The sequence below is a fragment of the Oncorhynchus kisutch genome, linkage group LG21 (genome assembly GCF_002021735.2).
Source record: "Oncorhynchus kisutch isolate 150728-3 linkage group LG21, Okis_V2, whole genome shotgun sequence".
NCBI lineage: Eukaryota > Metazoa > Chordata > Actinopteri > Salmoniformes > Salmonidae > Oncorhynchus > Oncorhynchus kisutch.
The window spans coordinates 7,027,329-7,043,402 of NC_034194.2; the positions used below are offsets into that span (position 1 = coordinate 7,027,329).

Genomic DNA, 16,074 nt, shown 5'->3' on the forward strand with positions numbered 1-16,074 from the left:
CACTTCTATACACACCATCATACACCTAAATATTTATATTCTGGACTCTGACGTTCTACTATTTCTATATTTCTTTATTTTGGAGATTCCTGTGTATTGTTTTGTATTACTGTACTGTTGGAGCTAGACACAGGCATTACTCTACACCCGCGATAACATCAACAATATATGTGTACGTGACAATAAAAAATAAAACCATTGATATTTTATTTGATTCCCATATACTTCCTGTCATTGAGCCAACAACTATCCATTTAAAAGCATCATTTTCTTTTAAACATTTTTTTTTTTCCGCAGAAGTGGCAATAATTTAGTTGGGGTGGGCCACCGCTACTAAAGGAATATAGGGGAAACTCTGTGCACACACACACACACACGCACACACTATAAAGCATACTGTAAGCAACACACACAACGCCCGATTGAACAATGCACAAAGAGAACAATGGAGAGGGCCTAAGCTTTGTAACTCTTTTCTTTCGCCATCCAACAATCCAGCACGTAACCCACTTTTACAAGGACTGCAGATTTAGCAGTTGTTAAAACTAAATACAGAAGCCTAGTAAACAAAGCATACTAATGAAATCACTCTGCAACGAATAACAAGAGGGGTAGATAGTGCGCACATCAAAGAATTGAAAATGTTGGTGGTGAAATAAAGAGAATCAATACAAATCTAAAACATTCAAAAGCCTTGGCCATGCAAAAGTTCAGCGTATGCTTTTTGATGAACTCATAATGGGCCTCGGGAGGCCGTGCGGATGATATTGTAGAAATGCTGCTGCTACACAGCATCTATAGGCCTACCTGATGTTGAGAAGTTTCAGTGCGTTGAGCAAGACCCCTTTCTTCACGTCGTAATCAATCTTCTGATCGGTCCCGAAGCTCGGCGCTCGATTGATCTGCGGGAGAAAAGATTCACATTTTAAAAACATTCAACAGTGAAATACAATTTGAAAAAACATGACCTATGGGCAACACTTGAATTGATTTGATTGATTTATTGTCTTAAGACATTGTACAGTTGCCCAGAGAATGAAGTACAAAGCCCAGAGGATACCATTGTAACATCCCTCTTTATGTTGTGTTTCTTATGATTATAAGAATGGATTATGCAAAATTATTCAACACTTATTTCCAATGTGGTATGTGCTAGTGCACTTTAGGGAGACGAGGGAGGTGGACGTGTGTGTATGTTAGGGAGGGGGTTAGTGTTTATTGGTTGGAGGACACTTTAGAGCCTGGTCCTGTGACCTTTGACCTAGCCCACATCCTGTCTGGTGGGGCCGGGGGGGTAGCTGTCACCAAATACGTGACCCCGTCGCTGTGAGCCAATGACAGCGACCGGTAGCTCGGTCCATGGCATGCTACTGCCCCCTTTGTCCTATGGGACGCTGGCACCTCCAGCCAATACAAACAGGCTCTTATCTCTCCGTGTTTGAGAGCATCAAACCTGTGCAGCATTGTGGGTAAATTGTGCCTGACTGACTGATCTACAAATAATAAGGAATATTTATTTATGATGGTAGATGATTTGTAGATCAGTCCGTCGGTAATTTCAACTACAATGTCGAACAAGCCCAATAACACAGTGCAGTAGCTCAGTACAAGCAGCACAAGCCATATGAATGGGATAAAACGTTCAGAGGATTCACTCACAGTGCTCCGCACAAAAGCCCTATATCATTCCTTTTCATTCTTGCAAAATGTAAGAATGGCCTCCCTTTTCTCAAAAAGGGTAAAAACGTTGTCAGTCGGGGCGACGGATTCAGATATCAAGCATTATACCTGACATGACAAAAGTTCTCATCCCCAGATGGTGGGGGAATTGTGAGCGGCAAAAAAGGGGCCAGCATATCAAGGAGAGAACACTGATTGAATTCTGCCTAAAAGGGAGTTCAAATGACGGCGGCGCAGCCAGCGCTAACGGCGGGATCAGGTTTCAGTCCTTGAGCGTCACAACGAGATAACACTACTCCCCCGGTGACACATTCGCGCCACCTCTTTACCTTTTCATACACACAGCACTGCCACCATTTGGTGTAATTAGTTTAGGATTAGGTTGAGAAAACACACAAATGCACACACAGACATTTCAATAATGCTCCACTTACACAAAACAAGAAGGGAAACCTCTAGGTGCACACACTGGGTCAGTTCATTTCAATTCTATTTCCTGTAGTAAGCTCAATCTACACACTGTATTTACGTCAGCAAATGGCCCCAAGACAGAAACACTGGAAATGCTCCCTAGGTACTAAGACTCGCCGTTTCTCTCCTCGCCGGCCAATCACTAATCCCCAGCACAAAGGTGCTTGCTGATGTGTGCCAGGGCTTAGGGAGCGCTGCTGTAAGATCATATTTACATCACAACCTAGGCTCCATGCACCGCTGAGCGTAATGTAGCTAGGGTTGGCAACATTGAGCTAAATCAATGAATAAACTGTAGCGGCCGTAACCCTACCAGGTCATGATGCCCCCATTGCCCCTGGGTCCTTTGAGCACAGACGGGCAACAGTACCATCGGAGAGCTGTCCCTTCACACAAGGTGCCATAGATTTACAGTGTCAGCCATTTAGCTTTTCCTATCCCAGTGTTCTCTCCCACTCAGTCAACTATGTTTTTCCCAGTGCCTGGGAGATTTTAGCCTCATGTCCCACTTTCAGAAGAGAGAACAGAATAGAAAGGGAAAGGGAGAAAAGTGTGATTTTCATTTATATGCCCCTCACATAGTGTATGACACACAAAGAGAGCATGGGGGTATGTACTGTGCTGTATGCTGCATGGTTAGTGCAGTTGCCATTGGTAATCCCGGCTGCGTTTTTCTCAGCTTGTCTAATTTTTCAGTGTGATTTGTGGTGTCAATCTATCACGGGGAGACCGGCAGCATAACACACTCGCTCTTTCTCTTTCTTAATCTCGCTCTCTGTTGATCTCCTTCACTTGGTCTCTTTTCTCTCCTTATTTCCTTCTCTCTCAACCCTTTCAATCTCCTTCCCTCTCTCTCCCTCTTCTCTTGCTCTGAGGTAGGAAGTCAGGCCAGTCTGGGTCTAATGAACCCCCGCAGCCTCTAAAATCCTGCTCTGATTTCCTTAAGTGTCTCAGTCAGGGGCTTAAAGAGCGCGTGCTCCAAGAGGCGTTCAATAAAAACAAAAGATTATACGTTTTACCCTTTGAGTTTTCCCAAATTCGCATTGACAACTCTGAATATATCAATCCAACTAAAGAGAGTGAGAGAGCAAACGAGAACAAACAAAACATACATGTTTATATCATCGTTTTATTTATTTATTTTCCCCCGGTCGATTTCAATTCTTCCAATTTAAAGGTTGGGATCAGAGTGAATGTCAGCTAGGTGCATAGTGAATCAGTTACATACCCCAGGAAAATGTCTCTCTCTCTTTTTCTTTTGCACCTGGATACGTGTCTTTGATGCATAAGTAACCTGCCAGCGTTTCTATAGGCACATGTAAAATGTAGCTCTGTGGTCGGGCGTTCTGCGTGCGGTTAGCCCCACGTGAATCAACCATTTGGTTTGAATCGACTTTGATGTACTCGTGCTATAATGATCCTGATTATTAGCCTTAAAGCACAAACAGAAGGGCGCACAGAGCAACCCAGCGAATTCATATGATGGATGGATTTTGGACAGTTCAGTCGAAATAAAAATAAGAGAAAAAGTACAAATTCTCCCCACATAGCTGTCTGACTCACAGTGAGCTGAGCAGGGCCTTAAGGGCATTGGATAGCGCAGAGAGAGCCCTATAATAATATACGTATTAATGGATCAATGAATCAGTGCTCATGCGCAACTCCCATTGTGTTTGTGTTTAAATACTCTGCAGACACTGAAATGCACGGTCGTGATTAATCTCTCTCAGTAAGATTAACCCGCCTTATTATGCCTACATTAGTGTATACAAACCCTGGCTTTCTCAAACTCCGATACGGCCTCAAACACTCAGAGATATCGGCGCAGTTCAACAGCCATCAGAATGGACTGTTAGGACTGTTATTGCAGCACAAAGGCAAAAAGGGAGAGCGGTGATCCAGCTGGTCGGCCGGTTAAATGGGGCTCCGGTTTCGCCGCCTTCTCAATTACTGTTTTATTCCTTTGTGGCATTTATAATGGCTGATTCCGACAGAGAAACTTGAGCTGGCAGTGGGAGCTGTCCAGAGCATGTTAAAGGTCCTGGGACTTACCAGACCAACACTTCACAAAAAGTTACCTGTCTCGACCCGTTTTGAATGGCTTGTACATATGCTTGTCCAAGGCAAACAACACAGACACACACACAGTTGCTGCCATCGCAGCCTGATGATAAATGACTAAATGCTGGTGCTCGTTTTCAACTGGCCCATATACCAGACCTGTACATTCCTAATTTGATGCTTATTCTGTGAAATAGTCAAGTAAAAAAAATAAAAAGTTTAAATTACCTCATTTAGTTTTGTCATGGTTATGGATGGAGTAATTTTAATTTTTCGTTAAAAGGGGCAATCTGCAGTTGCTCCATCCATTTTTGTATGAAAAGTACACATAGATTCTTGAAGAATATAACAAATGGCTCATGGGCTTATTTCAACTGTCGTAACCCATCAGAACCCAAAATATAAGCTTGTTTCACTCCAATGTTTGTAAACTAAGTAAATGTAAATAACCACTATATAACCTCAAAACATGGTTAAAACTATCATTTGTATATCATGGTCCTTACATCCATAGATATGTCAATGAATTTGAGAGTGGTTACATTTCTCCAGCCCTATTCATCAGGTTTTTCCCGAAACAGCAGTGGCCAGTTAGATTTGTTATTGTTCAAACTGCTGATTGCCGCTTTAATAAATCCCTTATGAAGCCATACAGCTGGAAGGTGAATACTGCCATCTAGAGTTCCATAGGAGATTAAATAGGCAGGGGCATGAAGGTACATATTATTCATAAACATTTCAAATATTACAGGAATCAAAAATAATGGATTTAATCAGTGCAATAACTTATATTAATAAAATATATTCGAGGACAAAGCAACTCAAATATAATGAAATATGTACAACTATATGTATGTTTTTGAATTCTTGGAAAGGAAATCAAGATGGTGGAAATGTCTTGAAAGGAGGAAAAGGAGCATGCCAATTCATTCTTAATCACCCTGAATTCACCTTGAATATTTGTTGAAGTTATAAAGCAGAGGTATTCTAACAAAAAGAGTATGCAGGGCACTGTTTCCTTTATCCCCTAAATATTACACCTCACATTCCTACATTTATATGTATTTTTAGCTCCATAAATACAAAAAGTATATCATATAATAAATAAGCTCAAAATAACCAGTTATCTCCACAGATTAAATATAATTGTGTGAAAGTTTATTCAACTACAACCTACTTAATATTTTCTGAAATGAAAATAGACTGAGGTATTTTAGGGTATTGTATTTTATAGACATTGTTGCATGTGTCTGCCTTTTGATGTAGACAACTTTGGACTGGACACAGCGGCAAGGAGGGGAAGTAGCGGTCGCGCTGCGTAGAGGATAACAGCAGAAGATCAAAGTGTGTGTATGTGTGCGAGAGAAAGAGCGAGCAAGTGTGTGTTTGTTTGTGTGTGTTTGTGCGTTCCTTGAAAAGAGCAGCAGTATTTGTTTACGCTCGCCAGTGCAGATCATTTCCATTCACCCCCCTAGCAGTAGAAAGAATGTCTGGTTATATAGGCTCTCAGGAAGGGACAAGCGAACCAAACTCATCTTGAAACAATCGGAGAGGGGGTTAGAGCGAATTTCGTCTGACCACCGGGGGGGGGGGGGGGGGGGGAGCTATCGCCCGTCCCAAACACCAGCAGCACGCTTGACTCAAAGCACGCCTCATTAGCTGCCAATCACTCCTTGCGACACGCCCCTGAGGTGGTGAAATGGTGGGATGGCTGAGAGGAGGAGGAGGAGGAGGGAGGTGGGAGGTGGGCAATTACGCTGCAGCCTTCAACAAACAAACCCTGTAATGAGTGCGCTTCACATTGGAGAGCAGTGACATCACTCATCACTATGTGTGTGTGTGTGTGTGTATGTTGTGTATTGTGTGTGTACATATGGCGTGAGAGTGTTTTCAAATTCTCACACACCACCTCTTTCAAACAGCCGCGTCAACAAAGGCGGCAAAACACTTTTGTGCGTGTGAGCTTTTTTTCTTATTTTTATCCACCTCCCATTTTGTTATGGGTCTGCTGCATGTTTCACAAGTGTCAAGTCCCTCCCAGCTCCTCCTGAAGTATGAAAGCATGGGTTTGATGATGGGAGAGATCAGAGCAGGTCGCAGCGGCTACCCTGGAGAGACAGAGTAACCCCTACACACAAACACAGGAGTTCTGCATGCACAAAACATGCAGAGGCTGCCCTAAGAAGCTCCCTGATGTCTTTGAGGCGCTGGAGACCGGTGCCGCGGCACGAGACTAGAGTCATCCTCACAGTGACCTTCCAGGACTGCATCCCAAATGGCCCCCTATTCCTGATATAATACACTACTTCTTACCAGGGCCCATAACGTTCTGGTCAAAAGTATTGCACAAAATATAGGTAATAGATTGCCACTTGGAGTCCAGCCCAGGAATTATTCCTGCTAGCTGCAAACAGTTGTTCCTTTTATTTGGAAAACCAGGTGTCTTTCTTTTGATCACATACAGAAAAAGAGCAAAACAGGATTTAATGAGGGCCGAACTCGACGAGTGGTCCACAGGCCAGTGTTCCCGGCCAGAGAAAACCCACTAATAATTCCTAAACAATAAATATGCTCACACCCAGGCGCTCCGGCTGTGGGATAGACATGCCAAATAATTTAACGGGACAGTTTGCATGTATATTCTCCCTTTTCGCCCTCTCGCTGTGCGCCCTGAATATTCTCTCCCGTCGCCCGCTTTTGACATTATTCGTCATGCTGGATTAACATCTCTAGTGTGACTGGGGTCCTGGAAAGACTTGAGAAACAATGGGAAAGCGAGGGCCCTGGGGGAATGATATGGGGGGAATGATATCAGTGTCGCACCGCAATACTTAGCTAATGAGCAAAAGCATCATCCCGCATGACTCTCTCTCTCTGACCCTTTTCTTTTCGACACTATACCAAGATACCTTTACTTGCATCTGTTAGATTTTTTTTCAGTGGAAGTTTTATTTCCTCACAAGCCCCCAGTTTACCTCACCAGCGTTAATTATTTTCATAGATTTTTTCCTCCTTTTCTCGCATGTGTGCAAAATGAACCCTTAGAAAGGATTAGAAAGCCAACAACAGTCTAACCAGTTGGTGAGCGTCGAATGGCGATGAATGAAAAGCTGTCGAAGAGATGCAGATGCTGTGTGTGTGCGTGCGTGTTTGCCTGCGTGTGCATGCCTGTGTGCGTTGTGTGCATGTATGACTGTGTGTGTGCATCAACCCAGGCGGGTCAATGAAAGTGAGGTTTCTTGGGTTACACCATTTGTGTGTCTCTCCCTGTGTAATGCTGGTGTTTTGACTGTCAATAGGAGGTATAACCGGTGTTGAAAACCCAAGGAATTAAGATAAGGATCGCACAAAGCCTGTCTTTCTCTCCCTGCTCAGTACAATGAGCTCTGCGTCTGATGTGGCTTTGGTTTGCCTCGAATCTCTCCCTCCCGCCTTCTCCATTTTCTGCTCCATCTTCAACCCTACAGCCACAATGCTGAAGTAATGCTTTGGTTATTATCGAGCAGGTGTGTGTTTGTACAAATGTACAGTCCCCTTTTCTGAGTATCAGCACTTATTTTCAATATTTTTCAAGCTCAGTTGATTTTCCTTTGTGTCCGTTCATTGGGAAATCGCAGGAGCTCGAGACTGCCGAGGGTCTGTTCAGCTACGAGCAAGTGTCCCTAATCAAGGGTGTTTGCAACGCCACACAATGGCGAATGCCTTGTCAAAGCTGTGTGGCGCCTTTTCAAGCGTAATTGTAGGATGTGAAACGCAATCATGTTCTTTTCTTGAAACCTACCCCCAGAATGAAACACACACACACACACACACACACACACACACACACACACACACACACACACGCACACACACACACACACACACACAGCAAAGCTAATCGTATTTGACATTTTCTTTAATATGATACCATCTACCTTTCAGGTAGCCATAATAATCCGACTAGAAGTTCAATACTTCTCTCTAGTTGGAACGGTGCTATGCCATGATCAGGATAGTGCGGAGCAGAATAAGGCTTGGAAAACATACCTCAATCCAATGGCAGTGTACTCCTAATTATCTCATAATCCCAACTGACACATCGAAAAGATTGAAATACTGCTAGTTTTTAATGAAATTGCTTTTGTCGTCAGCATGCTAGGCTAGCTAATGCTAAAGCAACCCATTGGATTCAAAACTTCCGGTAGCTACTCACCACAAGGCCAGGCCTCGCATTTTCATGGAATCCAATGGGCTGCTAATAGCATTAGCTAGCCTAGCATGCTGACGAACAAGGCCGTTTCATTAAAAACTAGCAGTATTTCAAGCTTCTCGACATGTCAGTTTGGATCATTAGATAATTAGGAGTGGAGCGCCATCTCCCATCCCTGGACTGAGGTAGTTTTCCCAGTCATATCTTGCGCCGGCTCAGAGCTGTCCTTATCAAGGCATAGCACCATTCCGACTAGAGAGAAGTAATGAACGTCAGGTCAGATTCTAAAGCCAACATGCTCTGAATAGGCATGGCCTGAAGTTTCATTTCCTGGTTAAGTTTGCCTGTCAGTCTCGCCGGACCAGCTCACACTGACACACCAGGAGAGTAAAAGCACAGCATATAGAGACTCCATGTAATCTGAGCTGACACCAATAAAGTAACCTGAGATATGAAGTCTCCACAGTTAAACAATCTTGCCTAGATTATGTTGAACACATACACACATACACACACACAGCATAATTTTTACTGTGTGGGAATCTAAAAAGAAAACTAGACAGTAATAGACTGGGGAGAATATTACATTTGCCCTAAAATTTTGTAATGTTTAGTTTAATAAAAATGTGTATCAGAGATGATGGGATACAGGGACAGGGTTTGCAAATTTTGCTAAAGAATAATATTTACTTCACTACTAAAGTCATACAACCACTACCATGAGCCAAGCAGCTGCAAAGAAAACTACTAAAGTTATTTTCAGGCTTCGTAGGATACGCGCTGAGGGCTGGGGAGGGTTTCTGCACTCACAAGTGTATCCTGAGTAATCACTTGAATTTTGGAAATAAATGATTGTTGCTGTAAATGTAGCGTGAAAGAGAAGCGTTTTTTGGGGGGCGCCGTGAAACTGGCAAGGATATTAATTGATGAGAGTTAAGGCGGGCTGCTAGTTGCACTGGGGGAATCATTACTGCTGAAGTGTAACAACTGCATCCACGGCTGTTTGCCTACTCACACACACACACACACACGCATGCATGAACACAAAAGTATGCACGCACACACGGCTCCAAACTCCAAACTTACACGGCAAAGGCATCAGCAGTCACTGAGAGCGCCTCACTCTGTGTCCTTTTATCATTCAACAACACACACACACACACACACACACACACACACACACACACACACAGTCAGGTAGTTACATGACATTTGTGTTCCACCATGACTCTCCCAGGAAGAGCGGAGCTTTTACTATTGAGACTTTAAAAAAACTGATATTATTATTTTGGGTGAAAACAAAGAATTATCACCGAGGCATTTCACATCCTAGAGTCGATTTGTGAGAGGAGAAAGAAAACGGCGTGCAGCACTTTGGGTTAAAGGATTTAGGTCAGTGGTCGCCAACCGGTCGACCAAACATTTCTGTAAAAAGCCCAAAGAGGCTTGCGTTCCTATTTTTTTTATTTGTGTCACGCTGTTTGCGATAGGTGCACTTGATTCAGCTGCCCTGCGCACCGAGTAGTTGTAGTGTTCCCATTTTTAACCATTTCATGTGTCTGAAGGTACAAACTCCCCCTACCCAGCAAGCCTGGAGACCAAATCAAGTGCACCTATAGGTATACCGCTGGTCAATCAGATAGCTCCGATCACCATGTCTGCAGTATATACAGTCATTGGTCTGCAGCTTCCATGAGCCCAAAGCGAAGTTGATAGTCAACTCTACGGTGTGAGATTTCAAAACTTGACTAGAGAGACTGCTATTTTTATTAGTGAATTCATGTTTAAGACTTTATTCAGCACTGTCAACACTTCATTCAACAATTTTATACTCCATAAAACGCCCTCTCCATATCCACTCGTGCTAAAAAGTGTATCGATAGACTTGCTTGTGTCTTTTTAATATCAAGGAATATTTCACGTTCTCTGGTCATACGATTAACATGAATTGGTGTATGAGTCAGAAATAATAGAGTGTGACTCGAGTTTCGTCATTAGCTGGAAGACGGTGCCCCCTTTTTGGCCAGTCAGCACTAAGCGGAGGGAAGGAGAGCTGAGGGACGGTGAGAGGCAGCCTCTCCGCTGGTCTCGCTCTCCCTCCACTGAGACTGACCATCAGATGCAGGCACCATCAGTCCAGTAAAATGATTTAAATGGATGCCTCACGAGTAATACAACAAATGATCTATTGCCAGTGTGATACCTCAAGTTTTGACATATTATTTTTAAATGGTCTGAGAAGAACATTGGCAGGGCAACTCAAGAATAGTGATAATGTATTGAGCCTACTGCACAAATGTCATTGCTACAGAACTGTTTTGAATAGGTTAATGTTGCATAGGCTTGCATTTTTTTAAACAATGTTTAAAACAAAAATCTGAGAGGTACATTTTGGCCTGCATTTTGACTCAGAAAGTGATCTCGGCTCAGAAAAGGTTGGTGACCACTGATTTAGGTCATGCTTTAACTGCCTGACATCAGTATTGGGAAGATAGAAATCCTGGACTGGAGTTATAAGCTCCCAATCGGAACTGGGTCAAACTGTAGTCCTGACCTGTATGTCTGTCTGTCGTGTGTGTGTGTGTGTGAATGAAATGTTCATGTCAAATCCCCAGTTAGCAGCCCATCCCTTATGGGATTAATTGACACATAAACAAACATCACAATTATTCACTGTGATAATTCACTGTGATAATTCAGTGATAATTATTTGGCATCGCATAGAGTAATATTATATATATTTTTAAATAAGTTAAATAAAAATCAGTACATAATAGTGTAAATAAGGTTATCCAAACAATAATTACATCCCTAGAGCTGTAAAAAAGATACCTACATACAGGCATACATAAACATATACATATACATATACATATACAGACAAATATAGAACAATTTAACAGAAATTTGAACCCAGTCCTGCACAAAGAAAAGATTCATGTGGGAAACAGGCCTGCACGCAATCTACATACACTTGTGCCACTTGGTACATAGAAACTAAATATGTTTATAATATCATTATAGGTAACCCTTTTTCGTTTATTACAGGCTTTATCTTAATATTCCGCAAATGGAAATACACAATGGACAAAAAAACATTTCAGTTTCTCCTCATTGCTCAGCCACATAATGCCATGCCAAGGTATATCTGGTGGGCTTTCTGGAATAAGAGCAAGCATATATTGTGGTAAAAAGGGCAATAGAGGATAAAATTAGTTTCATTTTCTATTTCTTCAAGGTCACAATAGTTAAATATTCTTTCCTCTTCCATTTCACCACAATATCGACATTGGGGCCATTTTCCCACGAGGACAAAGACCATTTTAAGCTTAAGGGTTAGTTTTAGGATTTAGAGGGTTTCTGTTTATGCTGGTATCAAACCTTGGGTTGCAACTTTCCAGTTTAAGCTTAAGGGTTAGGTTTAGGGTTAAGGTTACAATTAGGGTTAGGGGTTATGTTTAGGCACTAGGGTTAGGTTTAGGAGTTAGGGTCAGGGGTTAGGGAAAATATGATTTTGAAAGATTTTTTGGGGAGGGTCCCGACGAAGATAGAAAACAAGTGTGTATGTGTGTGGGTATATGTGTGATTGTGTCCATTTGTTTGCTTCTGTGTGTATAGCTGTTTGCGCACCACTCACAAACCGGGGTGAATTGTAAGCAAAGTCAGCCTGTGTTTATGATAGCAGTCACTGTGAGGTAGTCACTCTCGCTGTCCCACTGATGCCACATTATTTCAGTTTATCACCGCTGTCATGTTGTCAAACTATCGGACATTTGAAACACCACAGACAGGGGTGCCTCTCCTCTCTCAGACCGAGAGACAGGCATAACCAGAAAGATACATCATTACTCCTATCTACGTCAATTGTATGTTCACTAGCCTGCATTAGTAGCAAGTATGAAAATATAAAAAATAACACTTCACTTCTCCCACTACATATGACTAAATTAAAATGTACATTTGCAGTAGCCATGATAGTTACTTAATAACACACGGCTGTGCATTTTGAATTAGGAAGATATAAAGCTGATGGGAACTGGGTCCAGATACCAAAGTTCAACATTTTCAGGGAATTCTACAATGATGGTGCAATAACCTGCCTGGAATATTCTACCTGGAAGCTTGCTCATTTTCAATGAGGGTTGGTGTCAACTCCATTTCAATGTAAATAAACAATCTAACTAAACTCAAATTTTTTAAAGAGCTTTCTAAAAGGGGCTCAACAAACTTTAAAGAATAAAGCAAGAATAAAAGGAGCAATTATTGTAAATTATTACTACTAATATCCTCATTGAAAATAAATTGTCATTCTCCTTTCCTGAAATGGAATTTCAGTTCACTTCCTGAGTTCAAACTGAATCAAAATGGCAAAGACCCCAACCATGTTTTTAATAACAACAAAAATCTGAAAATGTATGTGCATTTATGCGTGTCTCAGTGCATGTCATACCTCCAGAAGCCAGGGTTTGAGCTTGCGGTCCAGGATGATGTCAAAGCCCAGCACCTCAAAGCAGACACTGTCGCTCCCTGGTGGCTGTCCCGGGCGACACATGCGATAGGCATGGAGGACGTGGGGCTCAGCCACTATCAGAGTCTTCACCACCAGCTCCTGTTAACACACACAGATAGGATCTTACTATCAACCCACACAAACCTCCTCTTCTCTTTCCTCTACCTCTAATTATTCAACAATCATTCAAACGTATTAGGCCTGCATTCTAAGTGGTGTATGCCAGAATCTAAAGTCTGCACTGCAGAGAACTCAGATGTAAACATGTTAATTTTGTTATGAATTATTATTTAAAAAACAACATCTAATTCATTGTCTAGGTCTGAGACATAATTTTGACATACATTATCTAATGTGTAAAGAAAATGAAAAATGTATTGATGATATAACTGCCTGCTCTCTCAAACACACACACATAAGATACACATAAACATGATACACACACACACACAAGATCACAAAAGACTGCAGGCAGTGAACAGAGCAATGTGAGGAGTAACATTAGTTAAAGCTGGTCTTTGAGAGAGAGAGAGAGAGAGAGAGAGAGAGAGAGAGAGAGAGACGGACAACAGGCCCAGCACAGACCAGACCCTGTCCTGTGTTCTCTTATCAGGGCTGAGGCAGGCGTGGGCTCCCCATGAGACGGACTGTGTTTCAGGGACGGCCTGCGGTGTGTGTACTGCAGGAAGGACAGGTCTATGTGTATCTCATGTAGGCAGTGGGGGTATACGAGAGAGCAGCAGAAAGGTACCCTGTAAAGAGATGCCCAGTGTAACATTGGCTTGTGTCATTCGCCAGGCTGGAGACTGGTATGTGTTTGTGTGTTTCACCAGATGTTTGTGTTTTCAAACCAGGTAGATTTGGCCCACTTTGGACAGAGAGGAGAAAATCTCTACTTATCAGTAAACAATCCTACAATACCGTTACCTTGTTGGTAAATATATTTTTAATTATTTAAACATGTATGTATGTATGTATGTATGTATGTATATATATAAATATATAAATATATATATATATATATATATATATATATATAAATATATAAACATATAAATATATAAACATATATATATATATATATAAATATATAAACACATACACATATATACATACATACATACATACATACACATACAAAAAATAATGTATACATATATATATATAACACATACATAAATATATACATGTATATATATATATACACATACACCCATACACATACATGCATACAAATACATACATATACAGTGCCTTGCGAAAGTATTCGGCCCCCTTGAACTTTGCGACCTTTTGCCACATTTCAGGCTTCAAACATAAATATATAAAACTATATTTTTTTGTGAAGAATCAACAACAAGTGGGACACAATCATGAAGTGGAACGACATTTATTGGATATTTCAAACTTTTTTAACAAATCAAAAACTGAAAGATTGGGCGTGCAAAATTATTCAGCCCCCTTAAGTTAATACTTTGTAGCGCCACCTTTTGCTGCGATTACAGCTGTAAGTCGCTTGGGGTATGCCTCTATCAGTTTTGCACATCGAGAGACTGACATGTTTTCCCATTCCTCCTTGCAAAACAAGCTCGAGCTCAGTGAGGTTGGATGGAGAGCATTTGTGAACAGCAGTTTTCAGTTCTTTCCACAGATTCTCGATTGGATTCAGGTCTGGACTTTGACTTGGCCATTCTAACACCTGGATATGTTTATTTTTGAACCATTCCATTGTAGATTTTGCTTTATGTTTTGGATCATTGTCTTGTTGGAAGACAAATCTCCGTCCCAGTCTCAGGTCTTTTGCAGACTCCATCAGGTTCTCTTCCAGAATGGTCCTGTATTTGGCTCCATCCATCTTCCCATCAATTTTAACCATCTTCCCTGTCCCTGCTGAAGAAAAGCAGGCCCAAACCATGATCCTGCCACCACCATGTTTGACAGTGGGGATGGTGTGTTCAGGGTGATGAGCTGTGTTGCTTTTACGCCAAACATAACGTTTTGCATTGTTGCCAAAAAGTTCCATTTTGGTTTCATCTGACCAGAGCACCTTCTTCCACATGTTTGGTGTGTCTCCCAGGTGGCTTGTGGCAAACTTTAAACAACACTTTTTATGGATATCTTTAAGAAATGGCTTTCTTCTTGCCACTCTTCCATAAAGGCCAGATTTGTGCAATATACGACTGATTGTTGTCCTATGGACAGAGTCTCCCACCTCAGCTGTAGATCTCTGCAGTTCATCCAGAGTGATCATGGGCCTCTTGGCTGCATCTCTGATCAGTCTTCTCCTTGTATGAGCTGAAAGTTTAGAGGGACGGCCAGGTCTTTCTTGGTAGATTTGCAGTGGTCTGATACTCCTGCCCATTTCAATATTATCGCTTGCACAGTGCTCCTTGGGATGTTTAAGGCTTGGGAAATCTTTTTGTATCCAAATACGGCTTTAAACTTCTTCACAACAGTATCTCGGACCTGCCTGGTGTGTTCCTTGTTCTTCATGATGCTCTCTGCGCTTTTAACGGACCTCTGAGACTATCACAGTGCATGTGCATTTATACGGAGACTTGATTACACACAGGTGGATTGTATTTATCATCATTAGTCCTTTAGGTCAACATTGGATCATTCAGAGATCCTCACTGAACTTCTGGAGAGAGTTTGCTGCACTGAAAGTAAAGGGGCTGAATAATTTTGCACGCCCAATTTTTCTGTTTTTGATTTGTTAAAAAAGTTTGAAATATCCAATAAATGTCGTTCCACTTCATGATTGTGTCCCACTTGTTGTTGATTCTTCACAAAAAAATATAGTTTTATATATTTATGTTTGAAGCCTGAAATGTGGCAAAAGGTCGCAAAGTTCAAGGGGGCCGAATACTTTCGCAAGGCACTGTATATCTATATATACATATAAAAATATATATACACATACATACGCATACAAATATATTTATATACAAATATATATATACAGCTATATATACATATATATATACAGATATATATACATACACAGATATATGTATGTAAATATATAAAATATAAATAAATATATACATATATATACAAACATACACATATATGCATACATATATATATATACATACATATATATAAAAATACATACACATACATATATATATGTGTTTATATATATGCATATATTTAT

At 41.3% G+C, this 16,074-nt stretch overlaps 1 protein-coding gene across 2 annotated transcripts in view; it reads right to left on the reverse strand.

The window, feature by feature from the left end:
* The window catches only part of ttll7 (tubulin tyrosine ligase-like family, member 7), a 182,376-nt gene that overhangs the window by 103,648 nt on the left and 62,654 nt on the right, over positions 1-16,074 (reverse strand). For both annotated transcript variants that reach the window (XM_020455543.2, XM_031800718.1), the window contains exons 9-10: positions 12,855-13,013; positions 808-902 (exon numbers count right to left, since the gene is read on the reverse strand). In XM_020455543.2, coding sequence (XP_020311132.1) covers positions 808-902; positions 12,855-13,013 — 254 coding nt within the window. The remainder of the gene's footprint in view (positions 1-807; positions 903-12,854; positions 13,014-16,074) is intronic.